Source organism: Vidua macroura, chromosome 24 (assembly GCF_024509145.1).
Source record: "Vidua macroura isolate BioBank_ID:100142 chromosome 24, ASM2450914v1, whole genome shotgun sequence".
Lineage (NCBI taxonomy): Eukaryota > Metazoa > Chordata > Aves > Passeriformes > Viduidae > Vidua > Vidua macroura.
Genome location: NC_071594.1, coordinates 1,819,236 through 1,840,379, shown reverse-complemented (window position 1 = coordinate 1,840,379; position 21,144 = coordinate 1,819,236). Strand labels below are relative to the sequence as shown.

At 50.2% G+C, this 21,144-nt stretch overlaps 1 protein-coding gene across 4 annotated transcripts in view; it reads right to left on the bottom strand.

The window, feature by feature from the left end:
- Positions 1-464: 464 nt before the first annotated feature.
- PPP1R12B (protein phosphatase 1 regulatory subunit 12B) overlaps positions 465-21,144 on the bottom strand; it is a 132,806-nt gene continuing 112,126 nt past the window's right edge. For all 4 annotated transcript variants that reach the window (XM_053998295.1, XM_053998296.1, XM_053998297.1 and 1 more), the window contains 6 exons: positions 16,308-16,324; positions 15,680-15,827; positions 14,989-15,093; positions 14,669-14,722; positions 13,276-13,326; positions 465-3,626 (listed from right to left, as the gene is read on the bottom strand). In XM_053998295.1, the coding sequence (XP_053854270.1) occupies positions 3,540-3,626; positions 13,276-13,326; positions 14,669-14,722; positions 14,989-15,093; positions 15,680-15,827; positions 16,308-16,324 (462 nt within the window). In that variant the 3' untranslated portion in view covers positions 465-3,539. The remainder of the gene's footprint in view (positions 3,627-13,275; positions 13,327-14,668; positions 14,723-14,988; positions 15,094-15,679; positions 15,828-16,307; positions 16,325-21,144) is intronic.

The window sequence follows — 21,144 nt, the reverse complement described above, 5'->3', positions numbered from 1 at the left end:
TCCTGCTCCACAGGGATGCTGGACACCCCCCACCCTAAGAGAACACCTCAACCTGCACCAACCACCTCTGAAGACTGGAACATGTGGAGGTTCCAGCAGCCTCATCTGAGACACAGGTTCCCAGATGTGGCACCACCTCCTGCCTGTGCCACACTTTGTGCTGACCAAGCTTCTGAGCAGAGCGAAAGCAAGGCTTGCCAGCAGAGTGGGAAATGGGCCTGATCCCCAGTGTGGTGCCAAGGAGGAGATGGGACCCTCTCCTGCTTTATCTTCCCGCTTTTCAGGGATGTGCATCCCAATTCCTTCATTTCAGCTTCCCTTGAAAAGGCACCTGTACTGTAGCTGCAAAATGTTTGTGCTTTTATGGATGATGGCTATTGTTATGCCATGAGAACTGCGGGAGAAACGGGGAATATTAGCACAAACAACTTGCAATTCCAGAAAGATGGAAGCAAAGTCAAAGCTTCTATTTTATCAACTCTTACTTTATTCATTTATAAATACTGTTGTGTTTACAAGCATCATAGCTGTGAATATTATTCCCAAACTTTCAAACACATAATACTTATAATACTATATAACAACAACCAGTAAAACAAATCATTCATCTCAGGGTTTGAAAGGCCACTCAAAAGTTGCATAAAAATACATTCTCTCCCCATCTCGTCAGCCAGTCCTGCTTCTCCAAGGAGTTTATTTACAAAGAGCCATCACCAAACTTGCAGCCACAACAAGGTGGGTTCACCCCAAGCAATAAAAATTAACTCACCCCAAGCAATTGCTTAGAAAAAAAAGCTCATGTTCCCCAAGGGAGACCATGTCTGGCAAATGCTCTGGTTCCAAGAGGGATCAATTTTAAAACCTATTTGCTCTGCACCTTGCGCCAAGCACAGGGTTTGAGGTGTCCTCTTTGTCACCTCCTCAGTGCACTGGTTATGTCAGGCATGAAGTGAGACAAAAAAAATCCATTCTCAAGAATTTGATTTGCAGTCGCGTTGTCACCACGAGACACTCACAGCTTTGGCTGATCAGGGACTCTGAGCTGTGGGGGCCCAGGGCTCGGGAGAATCCAGTGCTAAGCAGACACTTCAGCTAAAGTGGTTTGGCTTTGCAAGGGGCCACTCAGAGGAACGAGCCTCCCACAGCCTTTGCACTCTGCTCCTTGGGAAAAAGCGCATGAGTGTCCCGGTGACAAAAACAGGGGCAAAACATCAGTGCGGGATGGATTTGTCAGATTGGGTTGAACCCTCTCCCTAAAACAGACACCAGGCTTCTTCCTGCTGCCAGGAACCTGCCTGTGAGAAGAACAGGATCTTGGTTCTGAACTCTCCTCCTCATCCTGCCGGGATGCATGGCCTGAGGTGCCAGCCCGGCTGGGGAGCGTCTCCTCCTCCACGTGGCACAGACGGGACCGGGCTCCTGATCCCCGATCTCCTGACCAGAGCAGAGCCCGAGGCTGAAGCGAGGAGCGGTCACCAAGAGAGAAAACATCAAGAACGGCAGAAGTACTCACAGAAAGAGTGCACCAAGAGGGAACGGCGTGCAGGGGAAGCATTGACTGGATCTCAAGACTTAAAGCTGTTAAATAGAGCAGGGTTAAAATCAAGGAATATAAAAAGGATGCCTGGCTTAGGCAGTGCTCTGCAGAAACCCTGATGCCTTTACCAGCTTTGGTCTCTTCCTCCCAAAGCTCAGCAGCAGAGGCAGGGCCTCAGTGAAACGGTGCCTCAGCTGCACAAACGGCTCCACCAGCTGAAGAGCAACTTGTGGTCAGAGCTGCCTGGGGAGAACTGGCAGCTCCAGGAAAAGCAAGAGAGGTGGAAACAGGCAGGACAGGGAGGGGAAGGGGGGGAAAATGGAGAATTAGGGGGGGAAAAAAACAAAGAGAGAAAACCCCAGAGAGAGGAAAACAGAGATGCTTTCTGAGGCAATAACCAGCAAAAGGTTTGAAAAAGCCCAGGGTTGCCCAACAGAGATAAGTTTTACCCTGCTGAGCAAGCTCAAGTATTCCGCTCATGTTCAAGTATCTCATCTCTCTGGTAGTGGAGAGTCCCAGCCGGAGCCAGCAGAGCTGCTCAGGAACATGGTAGAGCTGCTCCATGGCCACCTCCAGGTTCAGTGACCAAGAAGTGCTGCCCTTGGCCAGAGAGAGCCTGGGGAGTTGAGGGACAAAGGGGATGAAAGGACAAATATGGAAGGATGTAGATGGGAGAAGGTTTTGGATACAGCAGGACGTGTCTGAGAGGGAAGGTACTGTTTGAGAGGAGTCTGTTAACAGGAAGCTGAACAGACGTGAACAGTCCCACAGCACGGAGAGAGGAGCCAATGTCTAAATGCCCATGGGAGAGAACAATTCCAAACTGTTTAGAGTGCATGTAACATTAAAGAGGATTATTTCTGGGGATTTCCTTCCAGGTCAAAGCTTATCACAAGTTTCTGACAGGTCAGAAGACTTTCATCATGGTAATTTAGTTCCCAGCAGCTCCTTGTCCCTCTGACACTGACACACCCTGACCTCTCCAAGGTGTGTGGGACAGGATGCTGGCATTCTTTGTCTACAAATCCTGCTGCTAATCAAAGGGAGGGTACCTCAAATACCAGACCAGGCTCTGCTATGGGGCTCTGCCTTCAGGGAGGCAGCGGGAGAATGTCCCAGATGGCTTTTGGGAAGACGAGGCTGGTTTCTGGCACGGGCATGATTCCTGCTCACACACAGGTGAGAGCAGCAGAGGGTCTGCAGGGGTTCAAGTTTGTCCTTCAGAAAGCTCAGCAAGTGCCTGGGATATATCCTGTCCCAAGGAACAAATATCCAGGTGGCGACTGGATGCTACCAACCACAGAGACAGGAGCCCTGGAAGGACACAACGTGACACAGGATCACCCAGGCTGTGGGGGAAAGGGAGGGTGAGGGATACAGGTCTGACACTGTCAGCACTGATGTTACTGAACAGGTTCAAAATCTTATCTAAGATAGAAGTCTCAGTCTACTGGGGCAAGAAGAAAAGGTGTCTGTGCAAAACAGCTCATCAGCCTGTGACAAACATGAGCTCTGGTGGCTTTCACAGCATCACATTTAACCAGAGTCCCACATCTCAACGGGCTGATGTGCATCCTCAGAGTCCCAGCCCATGTTCACATTTCCCACCTGTAAAGGGTTTGGATATGCTGGATTAGTTCTTCAGATGTCACTTTTTACAGTAGGAGCTTCCACTCCAGGTCAGAGTCCAAAACCAAATACTGAGCTTTTGGAAGAAGTTTTGGCAGCTCAAACCCAGTCCTCACATTTCTCCCTTGCATAAAATGTCCGAGATACCACAACATGCATAAATTAAAAAAAATAAAATGGCAGGGGGTGTGTTGGGGGGAAATAGGGGTAGAAAGGGAATGTACAGCAAAGGGCAGGGCAAGGCAGGTGTGACATTGATCCCACGGCTGAAACACTTGCTGTACGTGACAGGAAGAAAAGGGAGTAGGGCTCGGTGGTAGGGTTGGCAGCTGGTGTAGGACACCCCTCCTTGTCCTTCCTTTGCTCTGGATTCCTATTTGGAGAGTTTGCTGATGACACGAATGAGGGCTCCGTTCTCATCCTTCAGCCTTTGGTTGTCCGACTTCAGCTCTGTCAAAATCTGTGGAGAGACAAAGACAAGGTGGGATCAGAGGGGCTCAGGGGGCCAGAGGGGACACTGCATCTCCTCCACCCAGCACACTTCCACGGCTCTGCAGCATCTCCAGAGCTTGTACAAGCTGGCTGCCAGGCGTGAGGGGTGAGAGGAGCACTGACCAGGGCTCCCGAGCCAGGGAGCCCCTGGTGCAAAGCAAGGCCACAGCCCCAGCAGCAGGTCAGGACCAGACCAGCAGGGCAGGAACCATTTCTGAGCTGTTTGATCCCAAACCTGTGCCCAGAGGCTAAATACAGCTCAGCAGACAAGTACAGCTGGTTTTCCTGATATGCTTTTTCCATTTTGCCAGGTCTAGAAGGGAAACCAAAGGTCTGGAATCTTCATTTAGGACTGGACCTTGCCAAATCTCTTTAGAATACCCACAAATCTCCTTGGGATCCTACAGATGTGTAATTGTCTCCAGTGCCAAGGCCACAGGAATGGCAGAACACTGGAGGTACCTCCTGGGTGCTCAACTGAGGTTGCAACAGACAAAAGCCTTTGGAAATAGAGAAGAATAGCTTCAACAAGACCCTTCCAGCATTTCCCATTGTTAAGCCCTGCTGACTTCCTGTGCTGCAGTCAGTGACTTTCCGTGGGCCGTTCCCAGCCACTGGGCACCAGAGGAGACCCCTGCTCCTGTCTGGGGTATGACACACAAGGAGTCACTCCCACCACGGGTGCCAGCAGATCACAGGGTGACCAGCCCCAAGCCTGCAGGGGCAGACAGGGCACAGCAGGATCACACACATGGCACCTGTATGAGCTCAGCCACGACTTCTGTCTGCCAAGGGGCATCTTGGAGGAATTCCCTCAAATGAAAAATCTGCACTAAATCTTCTCCTTCCTCCTAACCTGGTGTTTCAGCTTTGACCACAATGTTCTGCCCCGCTCCACCTCTAGTCCCTCCATGACCACCAGCTCTGAGTGTGGGCAGCTCCTGGGGCAATACCAACTCCCACCAGGCAATTCCCTTCTTCCATGGCTGGGCCAAGCCATGGTGGGCCCCAACACACCCAACTCCATTCCTGTGGGCACTGCTGGTGGATGTTTCAGGTGGGAGGTTTTTTAGAGAGGGAAGAGGGGTTGGTGCTGCATGGTGGGATATTGTGGGAAGGGTAAATCCATGTGCTGGGCTGCCCAGAGCTCCAGCCAGTGATGCTGAGTGCGCTTCCCAGGACCCAGTGCTGGTGTGACAGGTGCATCACCATGGCTGGGCTGTCACCAGAACGGCACTCGTGGCTCCTTGTGCCATTCCTCATGGCCAAAGAAGAGGCATTGCCATCACCATCACCAAAGTGATCAGGACCTCAGAGACACAGCAGAGCTCTTGATATCTCTGCACTCCTCTGTTTCCTCCTGAGCTTCACCTGCCACTCACACTGGTGCCTCCCGGTGCCCTGCAAGAGCCCCACCACCCACTGGGCAGTCCTGTCAGGCCCCTGTCACTGCCTGGGCTGGCTCTGCAGTGCCCATTGCTGTGATAATGGGCATGTGAAGTCCTGACACTTGTTCTGGTAGAGAGAATCTGTCACAGTTCCCAGAAACTATGCGAGAGAGAACCACTCCAATCCCAGGGCTCAGCTGGAGCCTGATGGGGCTGTGCCTCATGGGGGGCTTCGTGCAACCTGTGTCACTTATTTGAAAATGAAGGAGTGTAAGTACATGTGAAATAAGTGCCTCTGGACACGCTTCCTGGTCATAACCCAGCTCCACCAGTGCCCAGTGAGGTTTCCTGAAAGCTGCACATCAGCCTTAGACAATACAAGCCCAGGGCGTTCCTCCCTTTGAAGCAGAGTAGTCTCAAGTCAGGTGAAATGAACCCCATGGGAACAGGCTGGAAGGGCTGGAAGTTTCTAGCAGCTTTATAGATGTCTCACAGGAATGGTGAGCAGGGATGTGGGCCAGCTCCAGGGAATGGCAGAGCTGACCATGATGCAGCATCGGCGTCACCTTGGTTTGGGCCGGAGGCTGCTCTGAGCAGCAGGGCTGTGTGTAAGCTGGGGCACTGGAGAACACGGCTCCTCAGAAACTATGTACACTCAGGAAAATGAGATTCACTGAAAAGCACTGCTGCCAGAGTGTGGAACAACTGGCAGAGCTTAAACCAGTGACATCACTGTACAGCTGTGATGTCCACAGACACCACTGAGGCAGAGTTTACACACACCAGCAACATCCTGTGCTAGACCTACTAAAAGAGGTGAAAATAAATCAGCAGAGCTCACAGACCATGGCTCTCCCCCAGCTTGGGCACTGGCAGGGAACTGCAAACATGTAAGTGAGGAGGGAAGTATGAGCCTCAGCCAGACAGAGGGGGGATGGAAGGGCAGTGATCACATGGGCACGTCCTGGGAAGAGGAGAGGTGACTTGCAGGTTATGGAACATCAGTTCTTTGAGTCTGGAAATAATTTTGCCCAATTTTCCCTCTCAGATCTCAAAGTATGTGGGGAAGGAGAATAACTTAAACTCACAGTTTAGGAGAAGAAATGAGGCAGGGTCAGGTTGGAGGATGGTTCCACAGATTAAAAGCAGAAAGGCTGCGAGATCATTTCACCTGACCATCTGCACAATCCGGGGCACACAATATAACACCCAACTCTCCTGGCCCTTGTGACACACATGTGGGCTTGAGCTGAGACTCCTGGAGAGGGGAAGCCATAATTCCCCTGATTAGTTTGTTTCTATGGTTAATCAGCCTTGATATAATTTGTGTTCTAAGAATAGATTTTTTTATTCTGTGGTGCCACTTCCAGCCCACAAGAGCACACAACTTCTTGTCTCCCAAGGGATGTGAATATCCCTACTAACCTGCAAAGGACAGGTAGGGCCCCAGGAAAGGAGCATTTACAGCTTTATTTTAGCATTGAACCAGTGAAGTAGCAGGAAGAGATGCAATTTAACTGTGTGATGTGTGAGGGCAAAGCTTAGGGAAGACTCATCCTTGGGTTTCCACCAGTAATTGTCCTGCACTGGATTTAAAACAGAAGATGAAAACACAGAGCCCTCCTGGTCTGGCTCTTGCTGCATCCCCCACTCTGTGCCAGCCCACAGGAGGCAGGGGGGGTGCTGAGCCTGTGGACTCATGCTCAAAAATTTCAGTTTAAAATAAGGAAAGGAGATTGTCCTTTTGTTCAAGTGACCAAGAAAACCTGCTGAGGACAACTCAGTTTGTAGTCTTTCTAAAAATACCCTTTTTGTCTAAAATGTTTGCTTTTCACAACATCCCTGAAAACTTCCTGACTTTGGATAATCTGATTTGCTGAGTGCCAGCTTCTCCCTGAACTAAGTCCACTTAAAAAAGAATTATATTATAAGCAGACATGTAGCATAAATCACCTATTTTCATGTGTCCAAGGCCAGGTTGGACGGGGCTTGGAGCAACCTGGTCTACTGGAACGTGTCTCTGCCCATGGTAGGGGGGTGGAACGAGATGAACTTTAACACCCCTTCAAACACAAACCATTCTGTGGGCTCTGTTTCAAGGCAAAGTACCAGGCAAGGAGCTGCTGGCACTGCCAAGCCACCCCAAAGCCATTCCCCAGTGCTAAGCTGGCAAGGGCAGCAGCATCTGCCAAGCAGAGCAAGAGGCAGCAGGGTGAGCAGAGCTCCAGCAAAGCCCTGCCGTGGCAGCAGCACCATGCTCTTGGAATTTGGAGATCCTTTGCCACAAGCTTTTGAGCCACAAGCTTCACCAGACACCCTGGAGAGCAGAGGCGAGCGGGAAGCGCCTGGCCAGGAGCGGAGACCTGCCTGGAAGAGTGGAAGAGGGAGGCAAGATGAGCCGGAGGGAAAGCAGCTACAGCTCCTCTGATTCCGAGGGCTTGGCGGGCAGAGAAAGTCTGGCTACGACCCGGGTCAGAGCCCTGTTCTCGGCCAGCAGTTGCTCATTCATCTGCCTCAGAGTGTGAATCTGTTTGAGCTGGTGGAGATTCTGCAGAGAGTGAAAGGAGTGGACAGAGAAATACAGAGAGAACATCATGGAAACGAATGGGCACAGAAATGGGAGTTTAGTCCATAGGCAGTGAAAGAAAAGAAGAATAAAAGAAATTAGTAGCAGTGAGTGCTGGATGGGGAAAGCCTGACAATACACCAAGGATATTCTGGGAATCAGCCCTTTCTCCAGGGGCCCCCAAAGTCTTAAAAAAGGTCAAATACAGGGATTTCCCACCACAAAGCAGGATTATATTCTAGTTTACCCAGACAGCCCTGGGACTTGGGAACTGCTGTTAGACCTATCACCAGTGACTTAACACCTACACAGGCTCTGAAAGCACTGCTGGGAACTGAGAATTTCTTTAAAACTCCTTTTCTTCATGTATCTCTAAAAACCAAAGCAGCTGTGTGGAGCAAAGAGAAATCAGAACTTCCTGGAATATCCCAAAGGCACAGACTGAAGCACCTCGAAGTGTCACTGTCCCACAGCAGATCATGGAGACAGGTACTGTGTCTGCTTGTGTCTCTCATCCTTGAATGATGCTCCTGGGTCTGCCCAGGCTCAGTCCTGCCAAAACCTCTGTGGTTTGGGGGGATTTCTCATCCCTGCACAGATTCAACTCTTCTCTGTCTCAGGGCTCAATTTATCTCTGACCTTCAGAGGGGACGAGTCTGAACCTCTTAAACTGCTCATTTTAGGAAGAGGAGCCTGAATGAGAGCATCTCCCACAGTGGGGATGTGCCAGGAGGGCACTCCTAGTGACAGTGAGGGGCACAGGACAGGGCAGAGATCAAGGCTCACACTGGGGCTTGCACAGGAACAGACTGGACACGGGTACAAACTGTGTGGGTACAAACTGGGGCTTGCACAAGTACAAACTGGGCACAGATACAAACTGGACATGGGTACAAACTGGGGCTTGCACAGGTACAGCAGCAAAGGGAGGTTGGGAACATAAGAGCCATGATGAAGCAGAACAGGGAAATGGTACAAGCCATGCAGACATCCCAGGGCCACAAGGATGACACTGTTCCCAGTAATGCCAAAGTGAATTCATGTGCTGGACATTTACACCACTGCGCGTGCCAGGAGATACCAAGAGCTGTGGAGCTGCTTCCTGAGCAACATCCCTGCCCTCCTCCCTCCTGAAAGGTTGGGCAGCTGGGCCACAAGAAAACAAGAACCCCTCCTGAGCAAGAACCCATCCTGCATGATGGAGGGAGCCCCAACACTGGTCAGGGGCAGGCAGGAAACATTCACAAGAAGAGTTGTAAATTCAAATGACAAAATCCCAGTCCCAAACCAAAGCAGTCCCACAAAGCACCATATTCCTCCCCATGTCCACTTAGTGGCAGAAAAAGACAGAGGGAAGGGTCTATGGTCTATAAGAGGGTGCCTTTCTACCATTTCATTACCAAAAAGCACTCAAAGGGAGGTGCTGTCTGTCCTGAACAAGGAGCACTATGAAAGAATCTACTGTGACATAAAGACAGTGACCATCCACCCAAACTGCTCTACTCAGTTGCCCAGAGAAGCTGTGGCCGTCCCATCCCTGGCAATGTCCAAGGCCAGGTTGGACAGGGCTTGGAGGGATGGTGGAAGGTGTCTCTGCCCATGGCAGGAGGTGAAATGAGAAGGGCACCTTCCAACCCAAACCACTCTGGGATTTTGCATGACCCAGAGCTGACTGCAGCTGACAAGGAATCTGCTGTGTCCCAGGACATTCTGTCCAAGGGCTCACTCCTGTACAAACTGAAGCACTCTGTATAGCCCCCAACCATCAGCTCCGTTCTTAACTGCCCAAAAGCACTACATTTACTCTCCATGATGGAATGAAGACACCTCTTTGAACAGCTTTGCAAAACCAAGAGAAGCAAGACAGGAAGGCAGGGAGCCAGCAAAGGATGGGGTTTGAGGCCCTGAGATCATCAAACTGACAGAGCAGTCCTGGGACACACAAACACAGTTCTGACACTGGATAATCAACAGATCCCAAGACAGAGCTACAGCAAACAAACTGCAGGAAAGCTGCAGTGACACCTCAGCAGTGAGATCCCTGCTCACCATAGCCCATCCATCCATCCATCCATCCATCCATCCATCCATCCATCCATCCATCCATCTCTTCACCTGCCCAAGATTTGCTGACCTCCACTGTGCTCAGTGAGGACAGATGGACATGGCACAGATGTCCTGTGATACATCACACCAGGAGCTGTTGGAAAATGGTTGTACTGGAATAGTCACTTCTTTTGATGGCACCAAAAATGATTGAGGATACTTGGTCTGTTCACTCTGGAGAAGAGGAGCCTGAGGTCAGACCTCACTGGGGGCTGCAGCTCCTCCCAAGGGGTAGCTCTGATCTCTGCTCTCTGTGAGCAGGGACAGGACCCAGGGAGCAGCTGGAGCTGTGTCAGGGGAGATTTAGGCTGGGTATTAGGAAAAGGTTCTTCCCCCAGAGGGTGCTGGGCACTGCTCAGGCTCCCCAGGGAATGGGCACGGCCCCAAGAGCTCCAGGAGTGTTTGGACAGCACTGCCAGGGATGCCCAGGGTGGGATTGTTGGGGTGCCTGTGCAGGGCCAGGGGTTGGACTGTGGGTCCCTTTCAATTCAGGATATTCCATGATTTTATGATACACAGATAACAAAGACCCTCTGTTTTATAACAGGGCTCACTGGCAGAAAGCATCTAACATACATAGTAGGGGCGTTGTGCTATGTGAGGTGGAAAGGACTGTGATCATTTCAGAGACCACCTTTGTTTTTCCACACCAGCACAGCATGGAACCTCAGCATGGTCCCATCAGCTGCTGTTCAGCCTCCACATGCTGCACAGCCCACAGAAAGGATCATTTATGTAAAAATGTGTGTGTGCTGCAGGTAGGCCAGGCTCCTGTTTATGCACCAAATCCAGCAAAGGCTGGGAAGCTGGGACTGAGGCCAAGGGCAAAGAGCAGGATCTGGATGATACCGCTGTGATTGCTTATCACTCTGCTTGATACTTGGCTTAGCAAAAGCGGTTTCTCAGTTCTCTGTACCTGCCTTCAATTAACAGATTTTGTGCCTGCAACACTAAATAAAAACGCCCAGAGTCTGCACGATGGCTGAAGCCAGGAGCTGCAGCATTGCTATGGAATAAAGGAGCTTCTGTGACCTTCAAGAACAATTGCTGTGTTAAGTTGGGACCTCGGGCAGTTGGCATTGAATTCAGCTCAGTGCAAATGTTAATTTTCTTTCTCCTGCCTCAGCCAAGGTTCTAGATCTCCAGTCAAACTGTGCACTCAGGAAATGCTGCACTGCTCTGTCAACTTTGCAAGAGCAGGTCAGAGGAGCAGCTCTGCCACCAAGGTTCTTGAAGTTACCAAGTCTGTCTTGCTCCTCTTCACTTCTCTATAGCTTTGGTAGCAGGGGTCACACTCCAGACAGGAACAAAGCTCATTCTCTCAAATACAGGCTGAAGTACTGTACATTTCTGTCACCTCTGCCTCCTCTTCCTCAGAAGTCAGCTGCAAGGAGAGGACAGCCCTGGCCAGGACATCTCGTGTGCACAACTGGACACAGACACCCCTGGATCCAACAGCTGGATGTGAGTCTTGCTGGATTCAAAGACTAGTGGGAAGAATTCCCAAAAACAACCTGAGACCTAATCACTTGACAGGTTTGGTTGTTTCCACTTGCTGCTTTCCACATTAAAGGAAATTCTAACTCTGCACAACAGCTACTCAGGTAGTGCAAGGAGCAAGAATGGAAGTCCAGCCAGAATGAGTAGATTCTTTCCTGGCTCAACTCCCACACTAGTGACTAACAGGGATGCTCTGCAGCCGTTATCTCCCTCCAGGCAAACACAGCAAGGCTGTTTCTCCCACTTCAAAGTATCATGAAAGTGGACACAACAGTTTCCTTTTGGAAAGGTCCAATTCAGTGCTTCTTTCTTAAGAGATTTTATATTCCTTTTTTTTTGAGTAGATGTCAAACAAGACATGTCACAGTGCCCTGAGGTACTCATGACATGCTTAAGGTTTTGCAAAAACTAGTCAAAATGTGGTAGCACTTCAGAAGAGAGATTTTCCAAATTCTTGTCTATTTGTTCTACTAACAAAAGGCCACTTTGGTTGTCCGATGCAGCAAGAACAGGCAGAGAGCAGAGTCAGCACCACTCTCAAGGACCTGAAGCTCATTTTCAGCTGGACCACAGGTTCCTTCAGCTCATGTCTCTCAAGGCAGTGTGAGAACATGTCCAACCTCCAGCAGCACTTCTCCTTCTTCACTGCCTTGGCTTCTTGGCTCTGCAGCTCCAGACCACCTGAACTGGACGTGCTCTGGCTGTGTCCAACAGACCTACAGGCACCTTCCCTCATTAATTGCTTTCCAGAGCAGTTTGTTTGCAAACTGAGGCCACTAGGGGCCACCACCTTGTCTTCTTACTCCATGGGCTGAAGTTGCAGGTTTGCAGTGATCTGCAGAGCTGAAGGACCAACACAAACTGCTCATGCCTCTATCTCTCTTGAAAACCACAATTCTGTAATTACAGGAAAGTCTCTGTGCAGTTAAAGGTTCCTACCTGCTCACTGAACAGAGTTTGGAATTTAGACATATTCAATCCTTTCTTCTTCTCCTCCTGGCTCACACATCCACGCTTATTTTCTCCTCTCTGAGAGAAGAGCCTTTACAGCAAGAATCCACCATATCATTGTGCTACTCATGCAGCAGAAGATGCAGCACAAGCCAATGGTCCTGTCAAAGGTATGTGCTTGATAGAAACACAAAGCTTCAAATAGAAACAGAGTTGGAACCTCCTCCAGGGTGGCAGGAAGTTGTTTCTGTCAGCGTATGGTGCAGGGAGAGCTCTCAGGTGGGTCCTTCCTTCTGAGAGCAGCTTGGTGCCACCTGCTCATGTTGAAAGGGAAGGAAAGCATGGGGCAGAGCAAAGGGGACACTCACTCTGTGAACACGAGCACTGACACAGAGCAGAAGGTGACGCAGCGCTGCCGAACCGGGGTGAGGCTTTAGGGCTGTGTGGGCAGCCAGACGCTGCCGGGGCCCTGCAGGGCTCCCCTCACGGACACGGCTGTCCTGGAAGCCACGCCATGGGAGCGAGAACGTGCCGGAGCACCAGTGGCCATGGCTCGTGACAGCAAGCCATGCTGCACATCCCATCAGGAAGCAAATTCCTCTTTGCTGGAATTATCCCAGGCTGCCGTGGCCTCCCAGTGACATGCTTTGGGAAGGGAGTATAGGAACACAACCACTCTGTGTTTTATCCTGGCCAGTGTGCGTGAGTCAAAAGCCAGCTTTGTCTTCTTACCCATCCGGAGAGAACCTCAGTGGCTTAACTTGGGCTGCAGACTAGTCAGAGCACAGGGGGGCAGCACACTGGAACTCAGCAATGCCACAAAAAGTTAGTTTGGGAAGGCATTTAAGGAGAACAGCTCTCACCATTCTCGGATCAAACAGCAGAACAAATCAAACATAGGAGCAATCAGATGAATAAGAACCAGGACAGTTTATTAGCATTTCATGTTTGGAGAACAGGGCCATTAAAGCAAGTTCTGACTGCAGAAAGGAAAATGAGATCCTTCCCATGGTCACCTTTAACATCCTCCTCCTGGGTGACAATCCCCAAAGACATGAATACAAAGCATATAAAATGGAATAGGCACAGTGAATATTATTTCTTACCTTCATTTCCTCTTCCATTTCAGAGAGTTTCCGCTCCAGGGCTCGCTTCTCCTGTTTACAAGGATTCATGACAAAGAAGGTCAAAAGGATTTGGAAGAAAAATTTACAGTATATTTTCTTTTAAAGAAAAATAGGAGTCTTGTATTTCTGTAGCAGCATTCCCTGAAGAGTATCCCAAAGCAAGGCAGAGGTTACAACCAGGAGCTGATCAGATGGGAGAGGGCAGCTGGCAAACCAGCAGGGATATAAGCTGGGCCCTTCTGGGCAGATTGCAAGCTCCATTCATACCCCTAATGAAATTATTACCCATTTTCAGTGATCCCAGTTCTCAGGAGCTGCTGATGTAATGTGATTTTGAGCTCTGTACGTGAAGCCATGGATTTACTTATACTCCACTAAAGGTGGCAAGGAGAAAAGTCACTGAGCCGCTCAAATAGGAAACGGAACAAGGAAATTCCCTGCCTGGAAATCCTGTTTCTCCCAGATAATCCAGGGCTGCAAAGCTGACTGCTTTTGGTGCATTTTAGAAAGTGAGGATTAGACTCTGCTGTGTGAGTGGCCTCAGCTACATCTGTGCCAAAGTAAAGAGAACTGGACTCCTTCAGTGACTTTCCTAAGGGGCTCAAACTGCTCCAGAGACATGCCCTGGGGAGGGGGAAGTGGGAAACATGCATCAAGACCAAGATTTACACTGTCTGTCCTGCTCCTTTCCCCTGTGCAAAGAGCTATGAGGGCAGGAGAGTTAGGAAAAGGCAGCATCTCAGTGTGCTGTGGATGATGAGTTCTGAGTCAATTTTGTCCACAGCACGGTTCATCCAGGGATTCATCAGTGCAAAATGCACGAGCCATCCTGGAAACAGTTAATGCATCTTCACTGAGAACAGCTGGACATGTTTTTACTTTCTAACTCACAGAATTTGTGGCTGTTGTGTTCCTAATTGAACAGAAGCTTTACAGGATGTTGCCCTGACTTCAGCAAGGCCAAATTCAAGGTCCTGCCCCTGGCTTGGGACAATCCTTGGTATCAACCCAGGCTGGGGAAAGAAGGGATTGAGAGCCCTTCCAGGATTTTGCCTTGTTCCCCCACCACCCCAAACCAGTCTTTATTTGTAAGGATCAAGAATGTTTTAAAGCATAATGGACCAACAGTCTCTCAGTGTGATACAATCCCTTGGTCCTCAGCTGCTTAGAACCAAAGAGAGGAATCAGAACGAAGCTGATGTGCAAAGAGAGCAGCAGAGTCTCAGGCCCTGCAAAGGTCAGAACACAATTATCATTGTGCACTGCTCCTCAAGGCAAAAATACAACTTATCTTTTAATTAACGCTTCCCTTCTAGAAATGACTGCCCTGCACAGCACAGGCTGTGACTCAGAAGAAAGCAGAGACACGTACCCTCTTCTCCATCTCCAGCATGCTGGACCGGTCAGAAGTTTTCTCCTGTTTCTGCTACGGAAATTAAAAATAGAAAGTGATTAAACCCAAGAGCACTCACAGGGTGCTGCACAAAGGCCAAGACAGCCCATAGATGCTCTTGCTTGGGATGCAACATGTTGATTTACAAAATTACGTGCTTATTTCTGTCTCCTCTATGGCACCTTCCCTCCCAAGAACATCCTTCCAGGAGCTTCCCTCCCTTTCCTATTCTGGAACAAGTGTTGGTTTGTCATGGCCAGTGCTCAGTTTCTCCAGTCAGGATCTGGATTTTCCCTTACCTGGGCTGCTTTTTCCAACTTTGCTTTGATATCAGCCAGCTCAAGTTGGGCTTCTTGCAGCTTTGACTTCAGCTTTTGATTTTCAGACAGGGCACTCTCATATAACTGAAATGCAAAACAAGAGCTCAATTAACCAGGCTGCTCCTGGTTAATTAACCCCATCCCGCCACACTGCTCTGAGCAGACACATGCCCTCAGCACTGAGCTGAGGGGTTCACTTTGCTCCCACACATCAACAGATGAGAAGGGAAAACAAAACCAACTTGGATGCTTTACTTATGTTTTCATAATTCATGAATTAGAAATAAGAAAACAGCTGTTGAATTTTGTAGGGAGTTTAAACACAGCTAGGAGGGGACAGTTTTAATTTAGGTAATTCTTTACTCACAGGGTGGTCAAGCCCTGGCACAGGTTGCCCAGAGAAGCTGTTGCTGCCTCATCCCTGGAAGTGTCCAGGTCCAGGCTGGACAGGACTTGGAGCAACCTGGGATAGTGCAAAGTGTCCATGACAGGGGTGGAATGGGATGAGCTTTAAGGTTCCTTCCAACCCAAACCATTGGATTCTTTGAAACAGAAAAAATGACCATAAACGTCTTCTCTTTCTTCCCACTGATTCTTGGGGCTGGTTTCTGCAGCAACAGGCAGGTTCTGTAGTGTGTGCAGTGACAATAATCAATTAAAAATTTCCTACTTTCTTGTAGTCCCTGTTGCTCTCCTCCTCTGCCCGGCTGCTGAGGGCGGCGAGCCGGTTCTCCCTGCGGCTGTAGGCACTGGAGCGGCCGGAGGCACGGTCGCTGTAGGACGAGTCACTCGTGGTGGGGTTCGTAGCTGCTTCCAACCTGAAACAGGAGCAAGATCCAGCACTGTGGAGCTGTGGTAACTTGGAACAGCCAGCACAGGGCCCAGCTGGTTGGGACTGGAGGCTGTGGCAGACCCAGCTGAGCTGGGGCTCTGGGGTCTATGGGAGCACCCTCCACTTGGCCCTGGGGATCGTTGCCCAAAACCTGGCAGCCACCACCACTACAACAACTGGAAAAAATCCCAGGGTACCAGCCCAGCCTCCCATGGGCACTGACTTCCCACAAACCTCTCATCTTCATGGTGGGAACCAGCTCCATTTCTAAGAGGGCACTGAGGTAAATAATTTGGGGAGTAAAGAATAGAAGCAAACTGGTGCCACAGCTGAGCTCAGGAAAGGACCAAATAGCCAGACCAGACTGGATTTGAAGCACAGGGAATCCTCCAAGCCATACAAAAATATGCTGCCAATAAATATTACACAGAAAAAAAAAAAAAAAAGAAAAAAAGAAAATTCTTACCTGGAAAGTCTTTCATGCTGAAGGAAAAAAAATAAAGAAAGCAAAAGTTAATTAATAATGAGAATTAAACATTCAATTCAAAAACTGCAGAGCTTCCAGGCAGCAGCCATTTCCCACCTCAGATACCAGCACCCAGCTCATGCCAGGCTACACAGAGATTTCCCAGCCCAAACTGGGAATCTCCAATCTCTGCCTGAATCGTCAACTGCTTCAGCTCCTCTGAAACACTTATTTCACTCACCTAAGAAATCCTGAATCTTGGTGTTCAAATCCTCATTTCCAGAACTGAAATGCCTTCCCTGGAATCCAAACTAATCCATTGTTTCCCTTTTCCAGTGAAGTTATTCTTCCTGACTATGATCACTGTGCTGTGTGTGATGTGTGTGCAGGAGATTAACAGACACAGGGATCTCCCAGTGTTTGTGCTGAACTTGAGAAAATCACAAACACTCCTCTCTCCATGGGCAAACACCTCCCCGTGGAGAAAAGCTTCATCGTGGCAGACAGAGACACCGTGGCTGCAGGAGGGAGGGAGAAGACCCTTACACCAGGGTGGTTGAAGCCTGTCTTGGGTTCTTTCCCCATCAACATCCAAACCTCTGCTGTGCTGTCCTTACACACTGGGGGCTGGAGTGTGTCCAGAGAAGGGTATGCAGCTGGGGAAGGGTCTGGAGCACCAGGAGCAGCTGAGGGAGCTGGAAAAGGGGCTCAGCCTGGAGAAAAGGAGACTCAGGGGGGACCTGGCTCTGGGCCCGGGGAACAAGGGACAGGACACAAGGAAAGGCTTTAAGTGATGTCAGGGGAGGTGCCAGGCTAGGTGCATATCAGGGGAAATTTCCTCCTTGAAAGGGTGGTCAGGCCCTGGCACAGGTTGCCCAGGGCAGTGGTGGTCACACTCCCTGGAAATGTTCAAAAAATGTATAGATCTAACACCTGGGGACATGGTTTAATGGTGAACATGGCAATGCTGGGGGAAAGTTTGGGCTCAATGACCTAGAGGGTTTTTCCAACTTATTAATTCCATGATTCTACGAATATCCTACAGAGGCTTGATGTGGCAAACCACCATTTCAGTGAAATTTTCTGGATCGAACAGTTCCTTCCTACAGTTGCATAAATCCAGTGGTGACAGCAGCACTATCCTGCAGGACATGCCACACTGACAGTCACCTCCTCTGACAGACATTTACTCAAATTCCAGGTGCATTCCAACTCTTTATGGTCCCTTGAACTGGAAGTTGAGCCCAGTATTCCTCTGCTGGTTTATCAGTAGGATCAGTGTTCTGAGTGAGCACAAACCTCCCACAGGCACTTCCAGCCAATTCCCTCTGCTCTTTTTAACAGAGTCAACACAAAGGACATCACAGAGCAGATGAGAGGTCAGGCCTTTTGTGCCCAGACATGCTCACACTGCTTGTGCTGTCAGCTACACCAGTAAATCCAGTGCTAAGGCCTTGCTGGGAGGCAGATTTGTTGCCTGTCTGGAACCCTGGTGCTTGAAGACTTCAGACCACCCGCTCCTGCCTGGCACCCAGACAAAGCCTCTGATCCTGGGCAGGGATCTGGGAGTACACCCCATGGAGAGAGGGAGTAAGTCACACATTACATGGAGGATGGTGGACAAGTGACCCGGCCAGCTCTCCACTCCAAGCCAGAGGAGCAGGGGGCAGCTCCCAGAGCATCCCGCCCCGTGCCCAGCCCTGTCAGGACAGGCAACCCATTACCTGCACCTGGCTGCTGAGTTTTTAATTCATCCCAGCCTAATGTGACCCTCATCTTGCATCCTGATTGAGGACAGGAAGGTGCCTAGGGAGCCTGCAATATGTGGGCTCTGCAGCACAGCCTCTGACACGCTGTGCTGTGAGCACCAGCACCTGGAAAATGAACGGCCGGGACCCCTTGAGGATGGACCACACACTCAGACAAAGCTGCTACATACAGAGATCAAAAGGACAAGCAAAGCCTGCTATGAATTAGCACATTCTCCCTCCAGCTGTGCCCACAGGGCCATCCTCAGCCAGGCTCTTGGGCAGGTCTAGTGCCAGCCTGTCTTAGTTGCAAGATGCAGCTGGGGGGGTGCATTCTATTCCCATCTGTCAGAGCTGGGGCAGTTCTCTGCTGTTCATTGGGCAGTTTTCTTTATCTCTCCCACAACCAATCCTCCCTCCAGGAGATCTCTGCTGTTCATGGCCACTGAGTGTCCCTGCATGGCTGAGAAAATTCCATCATCCCATGGGGAGAGGCTCCACCCAGGGGAGCAGCCAAGCATTCCTACCTGGATCCAATCTGACCTTGGAACAGCACAGCAGCCTTTGCCCACTGCATTCCCAGAGGAGCAGCTTTCTGCCCCACTGCATTCCCAGAGGGAGCCCAGGCCCATCTCCAGCAGCCCTGGAGCTTCAGAGGAAAACTCCAGCCTTGTCCAGGATCCTGCTCCAGCAGAAGCACAGCTGGCACTGCAGGAGGGCTGAGCCCCCATGGAATGGGACTGCTGCCACCACCCTGACCCACAGCCTGCCAGGGCCTGCTCTGACTCTGGCTTGATTTGTACTACTGCATTTGTATTTTTAATTTTCCTAATAAAGAACCGTTATTCCTATTCCCATATATTTGCCTGAGAGCCCCTTAATTTCAAAATTATAATAATTTGGAGGGAGAGGGTTTACATTTTCCATTTCAAAGGGGGTTCCTGCCTTCCTTAGCAGCCACCTGTCTTTTCAATCCAAGACACAGCCCCCCCTGTAGATACCATAACCAAAGCTCCAGGAGGCCATCCTGGTGCAGGCACGGGCCCCGAGCCATGGCTGTAGGTCCACCTTAGTATTATTTTATTTGCTCTAATAAAATCTCTTCTTTTCATCTTAGAGGTGAGAAACCTCTCAAGGAAGCTAGCAGATGCATTTCCACCATGGCTAAGCCCTGCTGCACCTCCACAAGCCATGCTGGATGCTGTCTGGGAAGCATCTCATGCCACTCAATGCCCAGCAGCTGCCTGATGTTGTGACAGGGACACACTCCTCTTGTCCAAACAGCCCTGGCTCAGGCCATGCCCTGTATGAAACCTGAAGGCAGCAAGCTGGGACAGTTTCTGTGCAGATGGCCTCCTGCAGAGGGCTGTTAGAAAGACAGACCACAAATCCAACCACATCCTGGGCTCATGGGGAGGGGTGGGGAGATTCTGCCCCTCTGTCCTGCTCAGCTGTGACCCTACCTACCTCCAGCCCTGGGGTTCCAGCACAGCAAGGATGTAGAGCTGCTGGAGCAAGTCCAGAGGAAGTCACAGAGCTGCTCCAAGGGCTGGAGCCCCTCTGCTCTGGAGCCAGGCTGGGAGAGCTGGGGGTGTTCACCTGGAGAAAAGAAGGCTCTGGGGAGACCTTAGAGTCCCCTCCTGTGCCTAAAGGGGCTTCAGGAGAGCTGGAGAGGGACTTTGGACAAGGATCTGGAGTAACAGGATAAGGGGGAATGGCTTATCACTGGCAGAGAGCAGGGTTATTTGTGCTAGCAGGAAGAAATTTTTCCCTGTGAGGGTGGTGAGGTCCTGGTACAGGTTGCTCAGAAAAACTGGGCACAGCTGCCCCTGGATCCCTGGAAGTGTCCAAGGACAGGCTAGACAAGGCTTGGAGCAACCTGGTCATGGGAGGTGACCCTGCTCATGGCAGAGGGTGGGACTGGATGAGCTTAGATGGTCCCTTCCCACCCAAACCAGTCTGAGATTCTAGGATTCTACAAAGGATTTCCCATTTTCAGCCACACACATGCTGATCTCTCCATGGTGCTTTGTTAGCTGAGCTTTCAACATTTGTTTGTCTGACAGCTCCTTTTGAATCCTGGCCCAATGACCCAACCTCCCCTGAAGAACTGGAGAAGGGAATTACAAGGCTCTTGCTGAAAGTTATTTGTGCACTTTATGCTAATCCCCTTCAGTGATGACTTTTGATATGATGACAAATGGCTGGGCAAGTAATCCACTCCTTAGCAAGCCTGAATTTACTTCAGCAAACGCACCTGCTAATGGATTTGAACAGTGCTGGGAAACACCACGTGGCTGGGCAAGGTGACATGGAAACCAGGCAATGAACCCAAGCAGGTCCCTGAGCCAGCCAGGGCGCTTGCAGCAAGAGGAAAAACCACATCTGTCCTTTTTTTTCCTTCTAAGAAATGAGAATTTCCATATGCAGGGTAATCAAGGGCATGCTTCCACAAAGGCAGGCTGGGGTAAGAAAACAATCACCTTAAACATACACAGCAAAAAGGGGGAAACCCCTCAGGTTTATTGTATTTATGACTTTCCTGTGATGGATACTGCAATGGATTGGTTCAGACTGTGACTGTCTCTATGTGTTTAAGTGTCAGATGAGAGGGGAGGCATTCCTGCTGCTGTCAGCATTGAGCAGAGCCACCCTGCAGTAACCTGGCATCACGGAATGTCAGCACCATTAAGGTTGAAAAAGCCCTCTAAGAGAAGAATGATGAAGCTGGGGAAGGGTCTGGAGCACCAGGAGCGGCTGAGGGAGCTGGAAGGGGGCTCAGCCTGGAGAAAAGGAGGCTCAGGGGGGACCTTCTGGTTCTGCACAACTCCTGACAGGAGGGGACAGCCTGGGGGAGTTGGGCTCTGCTCCCAGGGAACAGCGACAGGAGGAGAGGAAATGGCCTCAAGGGGAGAGTCAGGTTGGATAAAAGGGAAAATTTCTTTCCTGAAGGGCAGGTCAGGCCCTGGCACAGCTGCCCAGGGCAGTGGTGGAGTCACCATCCCTGGAAGTCTTTATAAAACATGTGGATGTGGCACTTGGGACATGGGCTAGCAGTGAACATGGCAGTGGTAGACTCAATGATCTTA